At 41.5% G+C, this 18,051-nt stretch overlaps 1 protein-coding gene across 5 annotated transcripts in view; it reads left to right on the forward strand.

Annotated features, from left to right (window-relative positions):
* Positions 1-915: 915 nt before the first annotated feature.
* LOC117261048 (protein phosphatase 3 catalytic subunit alpha-like) overlaps positions 916-18,051 on the forward strand; it is a 49,667-nt gene continuing 32,531 nt past the window's right edge. For 2 of the 5 annotated variants that reach the window (XM_033633247.2, XM_033633249.2), the window contains exon 1: positions 5,514-5,831. In XM_033633247.2, coding sequence (XP_033489138.1) covers positions 5,789-5,831 — 43 coding nt within the window. In that variant the 5' untranslated portion in view covers positions 5,514-5,788. Of the gene's footprint in view, positions 974-5,513; positions 5,832-6,284; positions 6,412-18,051 lie in introns of those variants that run through there. The other 3 variants (XM_033633248.2, XM_078169199.1, XM_078169200.1) reach the window with 2 other exon arrangements.

The raw sequence follows: 18,051 nt of genomic DNA on the forward strand, positions 1-18,051 counted from the left end.
TACTGGGCTGCAAGTAACCATTGTTGTCATCATTAATTAATCTGACTATTATTATCTCATTACTTGTTTGGTTTATAAAATGTCAGAAATAGGGAAACTACCCACTGCATTGTTTTGAGAATCCGAAGTGATGACTTGAAATGACTGGTTTGGCCGATCAAATGTCCAAATCCCTCGCACAGTAAGTTTGCAATGATATAAAATAGAGGGAAGCAGCAACTCTGAGTAGTTCAAAGAATGTTGGCACTTGAAAAATAAATGATTAATCAATTATTTAAATAGCTAATTAATTTTCTCGATTAAGTCGACTTATTGTTTCACCTTTATATATTATAACATGTTTATTCATTTTTCAGAGCCAAATGGATTATGTGTAAATTATTTCGTGTGTATGGCGAAAATATAAAATTGCTTTAATGCCCTTTGCAACATTTTTTAAAATTGAACACTATGTTTTTATTCTGAAGGCTTGCCGCCCGAGCCGGAAGTCTTATTGTTGGAGCACAGCGCTACCGCTAGAAAGCCTTCCGCCGACATGAGCACGTAGAGGGCGACCAGTGCACGCTGGAGACGTAGTATTGCAACTGGCATCATTGTGGCTCCGGGCATGTGACGGCAAGGCTGTGTTCACATGGGTCGTGAAGAGCCAAAATGTCTACCATGCACGTATTTTGCATAAGGTAAACTCCAGGGAACCTGTGCTAAGACGGTTTATTACTACCCCTACAATGTCATGTACATAGTTAGAGGTAGTGGAATGGATGTGGTTACACATTTTTCCGATTCGTTGACTGTATTAATCGATATAATGACAGTTTTAGAGTCAAACTGATGAAGTGCTCCGCGCGGAGTGATACGATTACAAAGACTTGTGATCGCGAGATCCAGGGCACAGGAGACAATTGTAGGCTCTTTGAGGAAGTGTAAGATAAACCAACAGTAACTACGAACTGTACGAATGCTTCATGCAACTGTAAGTTTTGAATATGTTGAAACGTATTTCTCTTACTCCTGGAGTGTATGTCTCAGGGTGTTATGTTTGTGTAGCATATAGTGCTCTTCCTTCCGTTAGCATTTGTCCAGCCAGCAGGCTGAAGGTAAAGGTATACCTTAAAAGGTCAAAGCGGGTCACAGTAACTGAACACGGATATCTCAACCTCCATCCTCTACCTCTAATAATCTCAACACGTCTTTCTGAGGGTGAAGCTATAACGTTTGAAGCTATTTTTTTGTTTATTACAGTGATGGAAAAACAAACAAATGCAAACACCTTACATGCTCACCTTCAGTTCTCCCTGGCACGTGCCCTACCTGCAGTGGTGTACAGAGAATAAACAATAACAGTCCTATTCCCAAACTCACATGTTCCATACAGGAATACACACAAACACATAGATTACAACAATACTCAATACAAATTTGAATATTAATTCAGTCAGAAAAACACCAGCAGTAATTTCTATCACACAATCACTGCACAACTGTCAAATAAACTTGATAAAATGAAATAAACCCCGCAAATATTGCTATGTTCATATTAACATTGCAGCCCATAATATACCAGGTTATAGCAGGACACATTTATAACTGTTAATTTATTTGAGAACACATTTAAATTTAAAATAAGTTATTCCAAATGAATTGAGTCCATATATATTCAAGCAAATGATTATATCAGTATTTATCTCGTCATCTCTAATGTCTGATCACTTCTGTCGAACACTGCAGAAACTCTTAAGAAGTGGATCAATTTGTCATTGATTACTCCTCAGGTCTGTTACACCACAGTAGACGTTCTGTATACTAACAGGCTGTACATGTGAATGTTTTCATCCTATTCATAATTGTTCTTATGCCCTTATGAAATGCGTGAACAGTTGTCAGATGAAGCAAAAAAAAGCTAAAGTTGTGTGAAAAGGCCAGAGGGCTTGACACCGTTGCCATTTAAATAAAGATTTGATGTTATATTTTTAGATTTCCAAAGCATTGGTCTCCCCTGAAATCTTCACATCTTCCTTTTCATCCTCCATTTTTGCACTCGGGATCAGAATACATAACTCATAGCACTTGTGTTGGTAGCAGTAGTTTGATAATTAGTAGTAGCATATTACTGTAAAATTCAGAGATCTAAGATTTCACACAGGGGCGTTTCCCTACACAGACCTTATTGGAGTGGTCGCAACATTTAAAGAACATTTCCACAGCATACATATGTTTGTTTGTTTGTTTGTTTTTAAAAGAAGTTTTTAGTATGTATTTTCCCATCCTGCCCCTTTTCATGATACATGTTTTAACAGCACTTAAACAGCATGTGGCAAAACGCTTTCCATCCTGTTTCCCTTATCCTCTGTATTTTTCTCTTGCATATGCCAAGTTAAAAAAAAAACAATTGTACTCCCCAAAATGAAATAAATATACCCCTTATAAAGTACACAATTACAATAATACCTAAGTGTAACCCAGTTTTTCATTTATAAATAGATTCCTAATGCCACTATTAAACATGTCTAGATTTCTTCATTAACACTCAGTGTACCTCTCAAAGTGTATGTTATTATTTCCAGTCTCATACAATGTGCCAAATATTTATCCCAGACACCGATGTTTGGCATGTCACCTTTTTTTTCCAATTCGGAGCAAACAGTACTTTTGCTTATAATATACACATTTATAAATGTACATTATTTTGCTCCCAAAATCCAGATGGTAAAAGTGAAATCAAAACACCTAGACATGCATGAGATACATAGTCTACCATTTTTAAAGGGTGTGTGTGAAAATCTTACATAGCTAAAGTTTACACTGAGACATTGCAGTTTCCATAACCCCCTGTATTTCCCCTGTAATGTTGTCTCAAATTGTCAAAGACTTGATTAGAGAATACTAACTCTGAACATATGAAAAATAGTATTCATAAGAGTTCATGAATGTGTTTTAACTGTAACAGCTCTATAGTTCTGAGTTGTTACCTGATCATATGTAACAAGAACTTTTTGTTCCTAATTAATTAGCATGAAATTCACAGGTGCAACTAATGTCACTAATGACAGCTCTGTTCCTTATAAGTGTATCAGAAAGTCTCGGCAGTGAGCTACAATTAATAATATCAGGACCCTGGAACGGACGCATGAACAGAATATGTCCTTAGTTTATGTTAATAATTACACCTGTGCTTGTCCTGCTGTAAAACAGGCCAGTAGTAATCTTGGTGTGTAGCCCTGTTTTATTTGTCAATGATGAAGTAACATCTGCTTACATTAAATTGCAAAAACGAACACGGGACAATAAGAACAGTATTTGGTACAATGTTGGATTAAAACAGTTGCATGAGAATGAATAGTAATTAGGGCATATGGTTATTGAGACTTGGATGTCAGCTGCCTTCACAAAGTGTTGTTTTTTTATTTAATACATATTATAAACTTCTTAAATCTTTCCCCTGACATATAACCTCCATATTAAAATTAAAAACAAAAAACTAATACTGAAACAAATAAAAACTACACTAAAACAAAAAAGAAACAAAAAAAAAATAAAGAAACTGAAATGAATCTAAATTAAAAACACAAATTAGGCTAATTAAAAATAAAAGCTAATGTTAACTATTCTGTCTTGGTGGTCAAACACTTGTCTTGTGTTTAGATATTTATTATTCTACAAACCAAACTCCTGTCAGCCTCTAATATACTCAAAGTTTAATGCCAATACAGAATGCTAAAATTAGCATAATGTTAGCATTAAAGATTCCTCTGCTTGTGTAGATTTTTTTATGTGCACATTTTCAAATTATTCTCATGGCCTGGGTCCTTGTTTTTACAGTAAAATAATTGGACAGTACCAGTGAATACTGGTGCAGTAGGCTATACATGTTGGTTTTTATTCATCTCAGTGCTCTTAAAAGAGCTATCTTCACATTAACTGAACACATGTTGAATTTGCAACAAGCATATTAGCTTGCACATACAACTTGCAACACTGTGGAGAAGAATTTAGGAAATACTAAATTTCTGTCTTCTTTACTTCCAACAATTATTACATTGCTCTTGTTGGCATTATATTTGAAGTCAAAATCAGCACCGTAGTTTGAGCTTCTTCAACAGATGTTGTAGACCAGCACTATACAAGCTGGAGATTACCAAATCATCTGCATACTTAAGATGATTAATTAAAATATTGCACCCTGTATTGAATGCATGGCTCTTGTTGGCATTATATTTGAAGTCAAAATCAGCACCGTAGTTTGAGCTTCTTCAACAGATGTTGTAGACCAGCACTATACAAGCTGGAGATTACCAAATCATCTGCATACTTAAGATGATTAATTAAAATATTGCACCCTGTATTGAATGCATGGTCATCCATGGGTCATCCATGGGTGCAGTGGTGCACAATGGTGTCTGCCATAGTTTCTTTTTGGGGAATGGGGCAGTTATTTCAGACAATAAATGCAACAGCTGGATCTGAATTGAGAACCATGCAGTTTATGGTTGCATATACAGTGTCCATAGTGTTGTTTTTGATACTCCTGCCATCAGCAATCCTTCAGGCAGGGCTCAGAGTGCAGCTGAGCCTATAGGTGACATCATAGCTGAATGTACTCTGAAACAGACAGAGGCAGGGGACAAATCTTACAGCTATGTGCAGACATGGAGGATATAGGCTAATGTGCTCTGTAGTATGGCGTAATGTCAGTTGATTCAAGTCTGAGAGTGTAAAGCTGAGTCTGAGATGTACTAAGTGGCCACTGTACAGAGCCCCTCAGGGGTAACAGTCCTTTGGGGCCATCTTCTGGACAGACTTCACATTTTTGCCTCAACACATCTCCAACCAACAGTTTTATTGTCTGGTGTACACAGCATTACAGCCTCACAGTGTGCATGATGGATATTAACAATTTGTGTGTCTTGGAAACACAATACATTCATATTTCTATTTAAGTATGTGACAATAGTATTATACGTTTGTGCCCATTACATCACATGTGACCTAGAAGACATTCTTTCATTTCCTCCATCACCCTTTAGCCTTTGTTTTATTCCACTTCCTATCTTATAGAAAAAACACTGTCCTGAGGCTCACGTGACCTTCTGTCAAATTGCCTACTGTACAGTTACACACGTGCACGCACCCACGCACAAAACACTCCACAGAGTTGTTGTTAAGGGGAAAGCCCTGTAATCAATGCCTCCACAGGATGGCAGTATGAGTCTGAGTGTGCGTAAGTGTGTGTACGAAGTGTGTGTGCGTCCCCGCGTGTGCGTGAATCTGCGTGGGAGTTCCTTCTTTCGCCATTCCGGGGTGTTGCCAGCTGCACGGCACCGCTTGCAGAGGCGTCCTGGAGAGGTAGAGCCTTGCGCGTCTCTTCTCTCTCCAAGGCGTCTCTTCGCCCTCTAACCTCCAGAGTCCCCCCCCCCCCCCCCCCCCCCCCACCTCCCCTACTCCTCCACCACCACCACCACCACCGCCGCCGCTACACCAGCAACCCCACACCCCCGCCCTCCCTCCCCCCCCCCTCAAATAACAAATTCGGGATCCAAGCATGCCACAACAGCAGCTAGGTATCCGCCTATCCTCCCCCAAAGTCACCGCAGGCGCAGCAGCAGGCTTCCCCCGTCCGAGAGAGCACGGAGACTCCACCGAGTGATGCCACTACTGCAGCAAGAAAAGCACCCAGCAACCGCGCATATTCTCGACGCCTGCCGGAGGACCCGACTCCACAGTCTCGGCCCTTGACAGAAGAGAGAGCCCCCCCACTCCCCCTCGGCTCCGTTCCCGTCCCGACTCCAGGATGTCCGACAGCAACGCAAGTCCCGCCGACCGGGTGATCAAATGTAGGCATGCCAAATCCTGCACGGCCAGTGAGAGCTACATCTGTGCCAATAATTCTAACTCATCATTTCTTTTTAAGTTTGCATCCCTGTCGTTGCACCACTGTCTCTTATTCGCACGTTTTTTTTATTTTGTTTTGAGTCCATCCCTTTTTTGTTCTCATAGCACCATAATAAAGGAAGCCTATTTGGCTGGCGAGTCACCATGCATGTGCCTCTGAACCTTTCAAGGGAGGGAGGGGGTGATGGAGGGGAAGGGGGTATCCAGTATGATACGCCATAATCAGGGTCTTCCCTCGTTATTCTATTAGAATTCACCCCCTCACCGAGGCATTACCCCATTTTCTAACGGGGGGATGTCTCTTCCTCTATGTATAGCCAAAGCTATTGTGCGACACCCTGTGCTGCATGAGCTCCATTTACGCGCTCCACTCCTAGCGGTGGTTTCGTGTTACTGAATAATACCCTACAGAGACACAACCGAGAGTGATAGAGAGAGGAAAAAAGCAGGGAGGGAGATGAGCATCTTGTTCCAATGAAACATCAAGCAGTGTGACGATGACAGCGAAAGGCAGACATAAAGGTAAATAAATGTTACGCGTAACCTGCGATCTTTGGTGTTGGGGTTGTGCTGTGGCTGTGGATGGTGTCACGGGATGATGTTGCATGTAAGCAACGATGTAAGGAGAGGGAGGGTAAGATGCTATGGGGGACTTGTCACTCGGAGACTCAATGATTTTTTTTTTTTTAGCTTTCTGTCTTTGTGTTAATTGTAATGTCTGTAGCTGCACGTCGTAGTAGCGCCCCGGTGTAGAAGGAGGTGGCGACCACCTAGAGGGTGGCCTACATTAGCGGTCTAGTTTTATTTGTCGCCAAATGTGAGCCAAAGTCAGGTAATCGAGTGGTTTAAATGGCAGGTAGGGATGGCAACTTTGCCAGGCCGAGTGCGCACCGTCGGACCAGGGAGTTTGGTTTTCATTACTCAGGCCTGTTAGGTGAAATCAGCCTGATGTTCGCTGGTGTGACGTTTAAAAACCACGAGTGCACATGATGGGTTTACGAGTCGTTTCAAGTCGACGTTTTCTCAGTAAGGCCTGAATGTCAGCGGGTGATTGTGCTTCTCCCGTGCGTATCGCTCCTCCGCGTCTCCGTGTAAAGGTCTCCCTGGCTCCCCCCTCTTGTTTCCCTGAGTGTCAAATGAGAGACAAATTTGGGTTTAGGGATGCTGCGCTGCGTATTCGAGCCCACTGCCCGACGATGATTATGCATACCGCCCTAATGGTGTTATTGCATCGCTGGATTATGGAATATTTAATGTGTTTATGAGAGTGTCTGTTTCTGCCTTTACGCGTAGGCGGCTATATAGGGGAGGCGAGGAGGGGGCTCCTCTCGGGTTATGATCCGCGGAGCTTGCACAGATTGTCGTGCTTATCGGGTCACAACAAGGCTGGCATGGCAGCGGCGCTTCCACGCACGCAGCCTGTCACATGCGACGATGCCTGGCTGGCTGTCTCTCCCACTGGCTCCCCTTAATAAACTCTCAAGGTCTCTCTGCCGGAAGAAGCGGAGCTGACAGTTGGATGCGTCGCTCGGGCATGCCCCGGTATTCCGTGCGTGCGTCGTGCTCGCTAGGGGGTGGGGTGGGCTGGGGGCGTGGGGGCTCTTGCAGTTTTTGCACGTAGGACTTGAGGACTGCATGTGCATAGCATATGCCTACAGTATGGCTTGTGCCTGTATGTGTAACTACATGGATGCAGTTGTGCAGGGGCGGTGCTACAAAATCTGGATGCTCTGGACTGCAAATTAACACCACCCCCCCCACCCCACCCCCAATCCATCCATTAGTTATCTGCCTCCACCCCCGTATCAGTAGCTCCCCTTCACATGTGTGTGTTTTAGATCTTCATTTCTGTTCGCATGTGTGTTGTAATGCAGCTGGAGCTCAGCTGCCTCAACACTGGAGCAAACTAAACGGCCTATATCCTCATGCATCATCCATCACACACACACATACACACACACATATATAAATGCACCTCCTGTAACAAACATTCAGCAAAACAACGCAGCAATTCATCAGTCAGGTGGGAATGATTTAGTATGTATGGAGCCGGAGAGAGATGGGGGCATCAGTCACAGAGACGTCACCTCTGGCGGATGGACTGTGCCTGGTAGTTCCCCACGTTATGGATTTTAGTGATATTCAGCAGAGAGAAGTGCACAGCCATGGAGCCAAAGGACAAAGCATACCGAGAGGAACGGACAGAGAGAGAGTGTGGGGGCGAGGTGAGGGAGAGAGGGAAGGAGAGAATGTGACAAGGCCATGGAGGAGGTGAAGTAGCTGGAGCGAGAGAGAGAGAGATAGAGGCACGGAGGGATGGAGTAAGAAACAGAGGGAGAGGAAGAGAGGAGGGAGAAGGAAAAAAGAAGTAGTGTTTCACACCGCTGAGTGGCAGGGCAGCATCCTCTGACTTAACCAATGGACTTCTCACACCCTTTTTGATTCACTTACCATGCAAACCCGTGTGTGTGTGTGTGTGTGTGTGTGTGTGTGTGTGTGTGTGTGAGAAAAACCAGCAGGTTTCAGAGCCACAATGTGAGAATGTGACGCTTGTAGTTTAATAACTTTAAAGTAGTCTCCACCAAATGATGCTTTTTTAAAATTGTACATAGTAAGGCAGCCAGCATTTTGTAGAAACACAGTGTAAGTTCTTTTACTCCTCATACTACAATAGGGCCACAAGGATCCTAATTTATCATTAGTAACACAGAGAAAAGACATCATGCTATTAGTCTCTTGTACCACCATTCACTGGTGACAAAGGGCAAACCAATGTCCATAAGTCAACAGCAAGGAATCTTGGTCATGCAAAATTTGCACACAGTGTTATCTGCTAATAGACTGTCACATCAGTGATACCAGCAAATGTGCAAACATGCATACAATGCAAACATGGAGGCTGGTACAGTAGCTCGACAGGGCTTAATCTCCCTGTCGATTTCCTAGAATCCTGAGGTCAGGGTCGAAGCAGGGTACAGATAGACCCGCTGAAGCGCACGCCAAGTGCTGAAAAGCTTGACTGACAAAAAATGAATGAATGACAGTGCTGAAGATCAATGAAATGTACAACACTCTGCCCGTGGTCACCCCTTTAGCCGCAAAAATATCGGAATCAGAAAACATATGGTGGAGTTTTGTGAGTAAGGTTGTGCTGTGTATCAGTCACACAGTGTAAAATCTGGAATATGCGATAGCAACGTGATACTTCTCAGCTAATGCTTCATTCTGAAACATGTACACAAACATAATGTGCATCATGGATAATATGTAATGCATCACTTCCATTGTACAGCATCTGCCATATAGACTTTTTATGGCAGAAGCACAGGTGTATTTAAATGGACAGTTCAGTGTATTACCTATAGTAGATGGTGGTAAGTTCACCTACAGTTTGGAGAGGCCACAGGAGCACCATTGCGGAAGCTAAGCAATGTACAGCTGTGGACAGGGGCAGCAGCAAAACATATCCATGCCACTGAGAAAAACAGTTACTTTACCTTGCAGAACACTGGAGCTGCTCGTCTACTGGTGCCTCCATCTGTTGGTTTGTGTTACTGAGTGACTTTGGTGCATTAAAGGGTTAGTTTGGCTTCACCAAAGTAACACAATAACACAAACACATTACCAATCGAGGCAGCGATAGACCAGCAGCCTCTGTGTTCTGTGAAGTAAAAGTTTTTCTCAATAGAGTCTGGTGGCTTTTAAGAGAGCACAGATAACAGCTTCAGGTCCCCATCGGAAAGGGGTCAAGTGAACACTTAGACTGATATTGATTTTTTTGTTTGCCTAACTTCTGTGGCAGTACTCCACACTGCTTCTCCAAACTGGGGGCATGCTGAACGCCATCTACTGTAAGTCATACAGTGACAATGGATAAGCACCTCATAAAACCCCATCTGAAAGAATCTGAACTATCCCTTGAGTTACATCAATGTGATCGCTGCATTCTATATATCAGCTCCTCTCAGGGTCCTGGTGTTGTGCATGCTAGCTCACTATCATGACTTACTGGGACACTTACGGAGCTCAGAGCTTACTTGCTGTGGAAAAGGTCTGTTGGCACAGTTATCTAGGACTGGAGCCACCAGCCATGACAAGCTTGATCAAATAAAAGCACCAAGCATTTCATGGTTACAGCTCACTCAGTGTAAATTAAATACCTGAGACAAGCAATTTTGTGACATCACTTTGGGTTTGGGTAGCTACTGATGCGCATGTTTTGTAATTTTCTAAACTATAGATTAAATGCTTAACCAGTAAAAACAGCCACAATGTTCACTGGATGCAGCAGCCAATCAGAAGATGGAAAAAAACAATTGAAATATAGATACATTTGGTTCATTAGAGAGCTCTCCAAGGGTGAATGTAGGTGGACAAAAGATTCAAAATATCTTTCAATATATTGAAATCTAATAACCCTTTCCCACGGTGGATATTTTGAAGTGTGAAACATAGGTGTGACTAATGACATTGATCATGGCTGTGTTCCATTTAGTCGTTCCAGTGTTAGGGCCCTGGTAATGTGCATGCTGGCTCAATGACATGGCCCACTGGTTTGCTTAAATGGAATTTGTACACCATAAATGTTACTAGTTACCTGTGCTTTTCCTGCTGTGAAAATTCAAACTGTATAGCATGCTAAAGACATACACAATCACAAAAATGACAATAGAGTTGTATCAACACATTTCTGGCAGAGCATTATGAGTTTTATAAAGATAGAACTTGTTGCATCTAATTTCACTGGTGTATCTTATAGAATAGTAGTAAGTAACATTTAAATTATTGCTTAGTTTTGAGTATAGCAACCAGCATATAAGCAAGGCCTAACTGCATGTGTTTACCAGTATCTAAGGTATGAAAATGATAATTTTAGTCATCCAAAGTTGGTTGTGTTCATTACATCTTTTTCTGTTAAAGACAAGACACACTAACTATCTTTGCTGATTTGTCATCACCCCTGCAATAATTCAGAAGAGTTTAATGGTATACTATACAGGATTGTCAAGTTAGTGTTCGTTAACATGCTCGTCAACGAAAGTGAATGTAAAAGCCAGCCCCAGATTCACTCTTGGCACACTTCTAGTGGGTCATAAGTGATGACTGAGAGGAATTACTTCTGTACAGGTCTATACATTGTTTTTTAAGGAAAAGCCTGCATAGTATATCTCTAAAACAAACAAACCATCCAGCCTCAGATTTGTCACTTTTAGGATATTGTCTCACACATGATTACTTAGCATACTGTGTGTGTGCTAGCATAATGCAGAACAGAGCTACAAGCCATATGTCTTATCATGTACTGGTTAGTGCGCCAATGCACTAAATGGCCTGATACTACAGTGAAGACAGAGTTTCATCTTTTCAAATGTGTCCTCACGTGCAATCCACAAATAGCAAGCTAGCATAATTGGATTTCCTTGTTGAAACCAAAGGCCCAGCCCCACTGCCTCACACAGAGAAAGTAGTCCCCATTAAGAGATATAGATTCAAAGCGCTAAGGTGATATTTATTGTTTGTGAATTGTGACCTTTTTTAACGTATCAATGAATGTGTGAAGAGTATTCACCAAAGCTGAGTGGAGCCATATCCAATATGCACACTTGCATGTAGGCACACACACACACACACACTCACAAGCGCACACTCACACACACACATCACCTCTGGCAAGGCTCGGGGCACACTGGGCATATTTCCTTTTAGTGTAACATGCTGTCCCATTCCCTCATAGTTCCCTCAGAGTTCTGGGTTAGCTGTGTGTGTGTACATGTGTGTGTGTGTTGGATTTTGGTGTTATCCTTGTGAGCCAGGGGTCCCACCTTGACAGGTCTCTGTGTGCCCTGTGGGGAGGGTGGCAGGGCAAGGGCTATTTATAGAGAAGGTACTCCAGAGAGAGAGAGGGAGAGAGAGAAAGGGATTGTCTAATGAGGACAGGCTGTTAGGGGATGGGCCGTTGTTTCTGTTCGTGTGTGTGTGTGTGCGTGTGTACACAGATGGTCCTTCATGTGTGTAGTGTGCATTAATTGAACCACTTCAAACGCATCTTTAGTTGTCCCCCCCCCACCACCACCTTCAAAGACCCATGGATCTATGTTAGCTGATCTGGGTCAAAGATGGTAGATAAACACAGACTCACACAGACTCACACACACACACACAATATGCATGTGAACAGTCATATCTCTCCTCTCTCATACACCCCATCTTTTGCTTCCCCTCTCTATCCCTCTCTTCTCATTCCCTGCACTCATTCCTTCGTCCCTCAGTTTCTCCCTCCTTCATTTATTCATGCAGAGACAGGCAGAGGGATGAACTGATCTCGATGAGATGTATGTGTGATCACTTTGGATGAGGTCCTGTAGAGGGCAACACATCTAACATACAAACACACACATCCATTAGTTGTGGTCAATGCAGCTGGATAACCACCAGACAGATACAGTCTGCTCAAGCACAGTATTGCCCTGTAATGAATTTACTCATAGCGTGCATGTAGCACATATATGTGGTTTATTCTGTTGGTGAGTCTGTAGTAACTACTGTATGTATTGTTTTTACTACGTGTGTTAATGTATTTTCGCTCTGGCACATTTATTACACAGCACCAAAGGTGATTTCCTTTTCTTTTCAATGATCTGACAGCCAGTCAATTGAAGAGCACACATTTGTGTTGTTTTATACCTATTTAGTCATATTTTGCAACATTTGGAGGACAAATGAGGACAGATGGATCATGGGTGACTTCTACAGTCATTTCTGCAATCTGTCTGTTCCCGCTTGCTGTCACTTCCTCCATCCTGCATCATTGTGAATGGTGTTCCTCTGTTAAAACTGATGAAATATCCCCATAATTAACTTTAGCCATTAGGGAGGATGCACACAATAACAAGATGATTCTGATCAGATTCTGCTCCAGTTAGGCTATTAGGCCAGCCCAAACAAATTTAGGAGATTTGGTTGAAAGCTATGTCATAGATTTTCTCTCAGGCTCTCCCTCACTGCGCTGTGATGTGGAGATTTTTGGCTGAGCTGGCACCTTTGGCGCTTAATAAATTCCACACCAGGGAGTTCAGCTTTGGAGAGTGGGCCAGAGGACAAAAACAGTACATTAGGAAGAAGCTAAAAATGCTTTCACCTCTTCGCTCATCTTACACCCCTTGGTCCAGCTCACCTCATATGCATGGCATCCATCCATCGTGTGATTGGTTGCTTCAGTGAAAAGGATAGTTCTGTTTTCACTTTACTTGCCTGCACTTCAGAAAGTGGAGTTCATTATGTACATCATCTGTACTCAGACGAGGGACAGCACAGACGGTACTGTCAGAATGTAAAGTTCCCTCACAAGGTTGAAACACCTCGCAAAGTGTTAAAAATGCCTTAGAGCAGCATTTAAGAGAAACGCTATACACCATCACTTTACTCAAGAAGTGTGGCGTTTATGGTCTTCTTTACACTGCTGATATCTGTGTTGGAGAAATGATTTGAACTCACACTATTTTATCACTTTTCACCCATTTATTTCATGTATTTATTGACTGCAGGGGTCTTCAGCATTTTTCAGGCCAAGGACCCCTTAGCTGAAAGAAAGACAGAGCAGGGACACCTAATACATATAGTTCATAAAACTGAGTTACATATTATACTGGACCTACATTAATGTGTCAGAGGGCCTCAAGTGCTATGTATAAACATACCATTTTCTAGTGCATACAATACTAAACTATTAAAATAATTATTGACAGGTTCATATATGTATTTATGCATCATGTTTTGCTGTTAAACATACATGTGGAAGGCATTTAGCCTAGGTTAGCTAGCTCACATGATTGCAAGAGGATTCGTGGGTAATGTTGTCTACTGTATATTAAATGCGTTGGGGTTTTTTTATGAATAAGCTGATTTGTCATTTGGGTCTCATGATAATGTGTATTTCAGACATATTTTAAATTTATAAACAAGAAAAACTTTCAAAACATTACCAAACATTGATTTGGTGGCCCCCACAGTAGCCCTGAGGACCTCCTTGGGGTTGTAGAGCCCCTGTTGAAGACCAGTGATCTACTGTATAAGAACACACACAATAATCAACAATTTTATACATTGTGTGCAACTGGTTAATATTGTCATTTGACAAGATCTCCTGAACCATTTGGTTTTCACACTGCTCAGAATGAATGAGTGAATTCACAAGAAAACGTTGGAATAATTAGTTTAACCTTATGTTGCCTATTAGCTATTAGCTACTAGCTAGGCCTTGCTGTTTTTTAGCCCTTGTCTTTTGTTTCCAGTTGCTGCAAAATGCGGTGTTTGTCCCAGTCACACTCTGCACTACTTATATTACTGGTAACACTTCCCTACTTCCTATAAATATCAATAATAACATCAGCATCGTTTATGTCTCACCATCAGCTGATGAAATGTTTTCATGGTGGGTATTGCAAGCATAGCTACCATGACTTTTGCCTTCTGACCCTCCTGACAGGTGGGTCTGCAGTTAGGCCATGTGAGTAATTTAGCTTGTGGACCGCTAAAGGAATACTTCACCCACAAAATGACTATTTTATGTCAGTTACTACCTTAATTTTGTGAAGAAAACTTTATCTCGTATGCCTCCACAGTGAATGAAGAATCCAAAAAAGTCAAGCATGCTTCATGAACTGAAGTAAGCAGGGGCCATGTTTAACAACAGTAAAACTTTTTCAAAACATCCATCCATCCACCAGTATATTCCAAGTTTACTTTATTCAGTCACATGCTCAGTACTTCTCAATTATATGCATTTTTGCTAAAACCTAAATTTAAAAAGTACAAACAGTCTCATACACAGACAAGTAGCGAGCATGTGTGTGCTCAGGCCCTACAGGCCCTACTTGTATGCAAAAGTGTTTTAAATAGTAAAGTTTTATTAAAAATGCATGTGTTTAGGATGTACTGAGCATATGACTGGATAAATGAGACTTGATTATACTGCATGGGTTGTGCGAGAGTTTGCAAATGGATGTTTTGAAATAGTTTTGTTGTTAAATATGGCCCCCAATTCATGAAAAATGCTTTGTCTTTTTTGGATTCTCCATTCACTGGATGCATGCAAGAAGAACAGAGTTTGTCTTATAAATTCAACATATGGTGCATAATTGATATACAAGTGGTAATTTTGCAGGTGAAGTAGGAAGTTACCCAATAAAGCTCCAACAGTTTGTTTTATTTGACTGTACCAAATGTCAGAGGCTGAAGTACTCAAATTCATCCTCAAACAAAGACTAGATTATAATTATAATGCTAAAATAACTTTGCTGTCTTACAAACAGGATGGTACTATGATATGTTTCAAACTAGAAAGGTCTGCTTGAGTTTCAGGTAGCTGGATTTGTTAATACAGTGCTAGCGTGTTAGTGCTAGCTTGAGTGTGTGCGTTAAACCAGCAGGATTAGTTGTCCCATTATTCACTGTAAGTACAGTATGTTTTTAAGGGTCAACCTCTCTTATGTGTGTTGACTGAATGTTAGGAGCTACTCTATGACATGTTAACATACTGCTTTGTTAACTACAGAGGGAAATTCCTCCTGCCGGGGCGGCTTTAACTTCCCATGAAAGATATCTTAGTGGTGGAAACAAAGTAATGCTGTATGTTAGAGTTTGTAAGTGCAGACCTTATGTTTATGCCCTGAGCACTGCAGAGACTACTAGGTTAAAGGTCATCATGGAAAGACTTCTTTCAGGATGATGCCCACAGCATGGATGTGCCATGTGAACTTTGAGAGCATTGCAAACTTCACCAAATGCAAATTCCACAACTCCATACTAGGCCAGGGTAAATCGTAACATAATAGTATCGGAGACTATATTCACTGTACAGTAATTGATGCAAACTGATCTGAAAGTTTTCTAGGCTTGTTGTATGAGGTGGCTTTCTCAACAATAGTTGCAAAGACAACCGTAAAGCCCCGCTGCATGTTTTATCGCTGTATATGCCTGCGTCATCGCTCATGCAGCAAGAAACTACCCAGACTTGTGATAGATCACTGGTCTCACACACTGACTGTCAGTAGACTCGTTACAACAAACCACTTGAAGCTACTCAGTGTTTTGAATCGTCAGTGAGTGCAATTTGTACTGCACAGCTCAAGAACAAAATTTGTTCAGAGTCTGTTCTTGTTGTCATCTCAAAATGACACATCCATTTAAGGAACCAAAACAGTTTTCTCTTTCCTATAAATGACGTGGAAAGTCCCTCTATAAGGTCATAATGCCATGGTACTTTGTGTATGTGAGCCGAGCACATCATGTTCAATTTAGTCACTGTGATTTAACCAGACATCCTTTGCGATAAAAATATTGATAATGAAAATGAAAGCCCTACAGACATATTTCCATTTGACTGGACTGAATGTGAATTCAACTCCACCCCAAGTCCCACAGGTTGTAAAACCTTTTTGTTTTGCTTCCTGCTTTTCAGGGACTCAGGCTTTGTTTGCTTAAAAATTCCAAAAATGTATTTCCTACTTTCCCATGTGAGACTTAAAATGTACTTATCAGCGAAGCCTTTTTGAAAATGGATTATTATCAAAGGGTTTTAACGAGTAAAAAGCAGAATACAAAGGTTTAAGAAGGAAACCAGAAAGATGCCCCTTTTTCATATGAGATCAGTGCAGTGTTTGTCTCTTTGTAACCATAAATTTTTAACCACAATAGCAGCAAGTCTGGCCGATTTTTCCAGTCTTAGCACCCTACAAATGATGTTACATACTCAACATAAAGTGACATAGGTGAGGTTCAAGAAAGTAAAGTAACATAGGTTAGGTTTAGGAAAAGAAACATGGCTGGGTGTCGTACTTTAGAATAACTCACTTGGTTTCACATGAGACACAAACACTGGTCGCTGGGGGAAAGTCCTGTGTTTGTTTGACCCATCAACCACCCAACCTGCCTAATACGAAGACTTTCACTCTCCATATTACTTCCTAATTTTCTCTTGTCATTGCATTGGTCACGTGATCGCAGCCTTCGCAATTACATGGGTTATACACCAACTACTGGGTCGTGAAAATGTACAGGGTTATATACAAATTGTGGTACTATACTTTTCCTAAGTATACGTACAAACAGTGCATATAAACAGAATGACATGGGAAACATTATTCCTGCTAAACATCAGCATGTTAGCATTATCACTGTCAGTGTGTCAGCATGCTAGCACTATTGTGTAAAAGCCTAAATCTAATTTGGTCCAAGCATTTATAAGATACATACAAATAGTAGGCTATATGAACCTGGCCTGTCAGGTGATCCACAAACAGGTTAATGTGTACTACTAAATGTATTTACTGTGGATTATAAATGTGGCAGCGGTATTAAATTTAATGCATTTCTTCTGCGTTAACGTTATGCTCGGGGCCTACACACTCTGATGCATAATGCAGAAAGTGTTCTGTTTCTTAAAAATCCTTATTTTTGCCAAAAAAAAAAAAAAAAACTTTGAGGAAGAAGAAGCTGTACTGTCACGTTCCACACATTCACATCAGAATTGCAATATTGAATTCAGATGTGGTTTCTTCATCATTTACAGCTCTAAACCCCAGACAGCTTCCAGTCCTCAACCTTTCCATGTGTGTTTGAACCTCTCAAAATCCAGTAGCGTGCCCCTTGAATTGTACGCTCATCAAATAGTCAGTCGTCAGGTGCAAAAAGACCTTCTTGATTTGACTCTCTCCTCTCTCCATTCCCTAACTGCCAAGTATAGTTTTCCCAAGTATAGTTACTTCCCCAAGCTCTGTGTCTCTGCTGCTCTCCACTCTCTCATACCTGCCCTACTTTCACACTGCTCACACAATTTACGAGCTTCACACTCCTTCCCTCATACTTCTCCCCCTCTCTCTCTCTCTGAGTCTCCCTCTGTTTCACACACACACACACACACACGCACACACACACACACACACCCACACACACACACACACACACACACACACACACACACACACACACACACCAGGAGCCTCAGTTTTACCTCAAACCAGAAATATACATACACACATTGAGTTCATGTATGTGTGCAAGCTTCAAAAGAATACTGTAGCTTTTTTCTCTACTATGCATGCAGCTTTTTGTGACTTGCACCGGCAGTATTACAGTTTGTAGCACAGTACAGCGCTGTATGGT

Source organism: Epinephelus lanceolatus, chromosome 7 (assembly GCF_041903045.1).
Source record: "Epinephelus lanceolatus isolate andai-2023 chromosome 7, ASM4190304v1, whole genome shotgun sequence".
NCBI classification, from domain to species: domain Eukaryota; kingdom Metazoa; phylum Chordata; class Actinopteri; order Perciformes; family Serranidae; genus Epinephelus; species Epinephelus lanceolatus.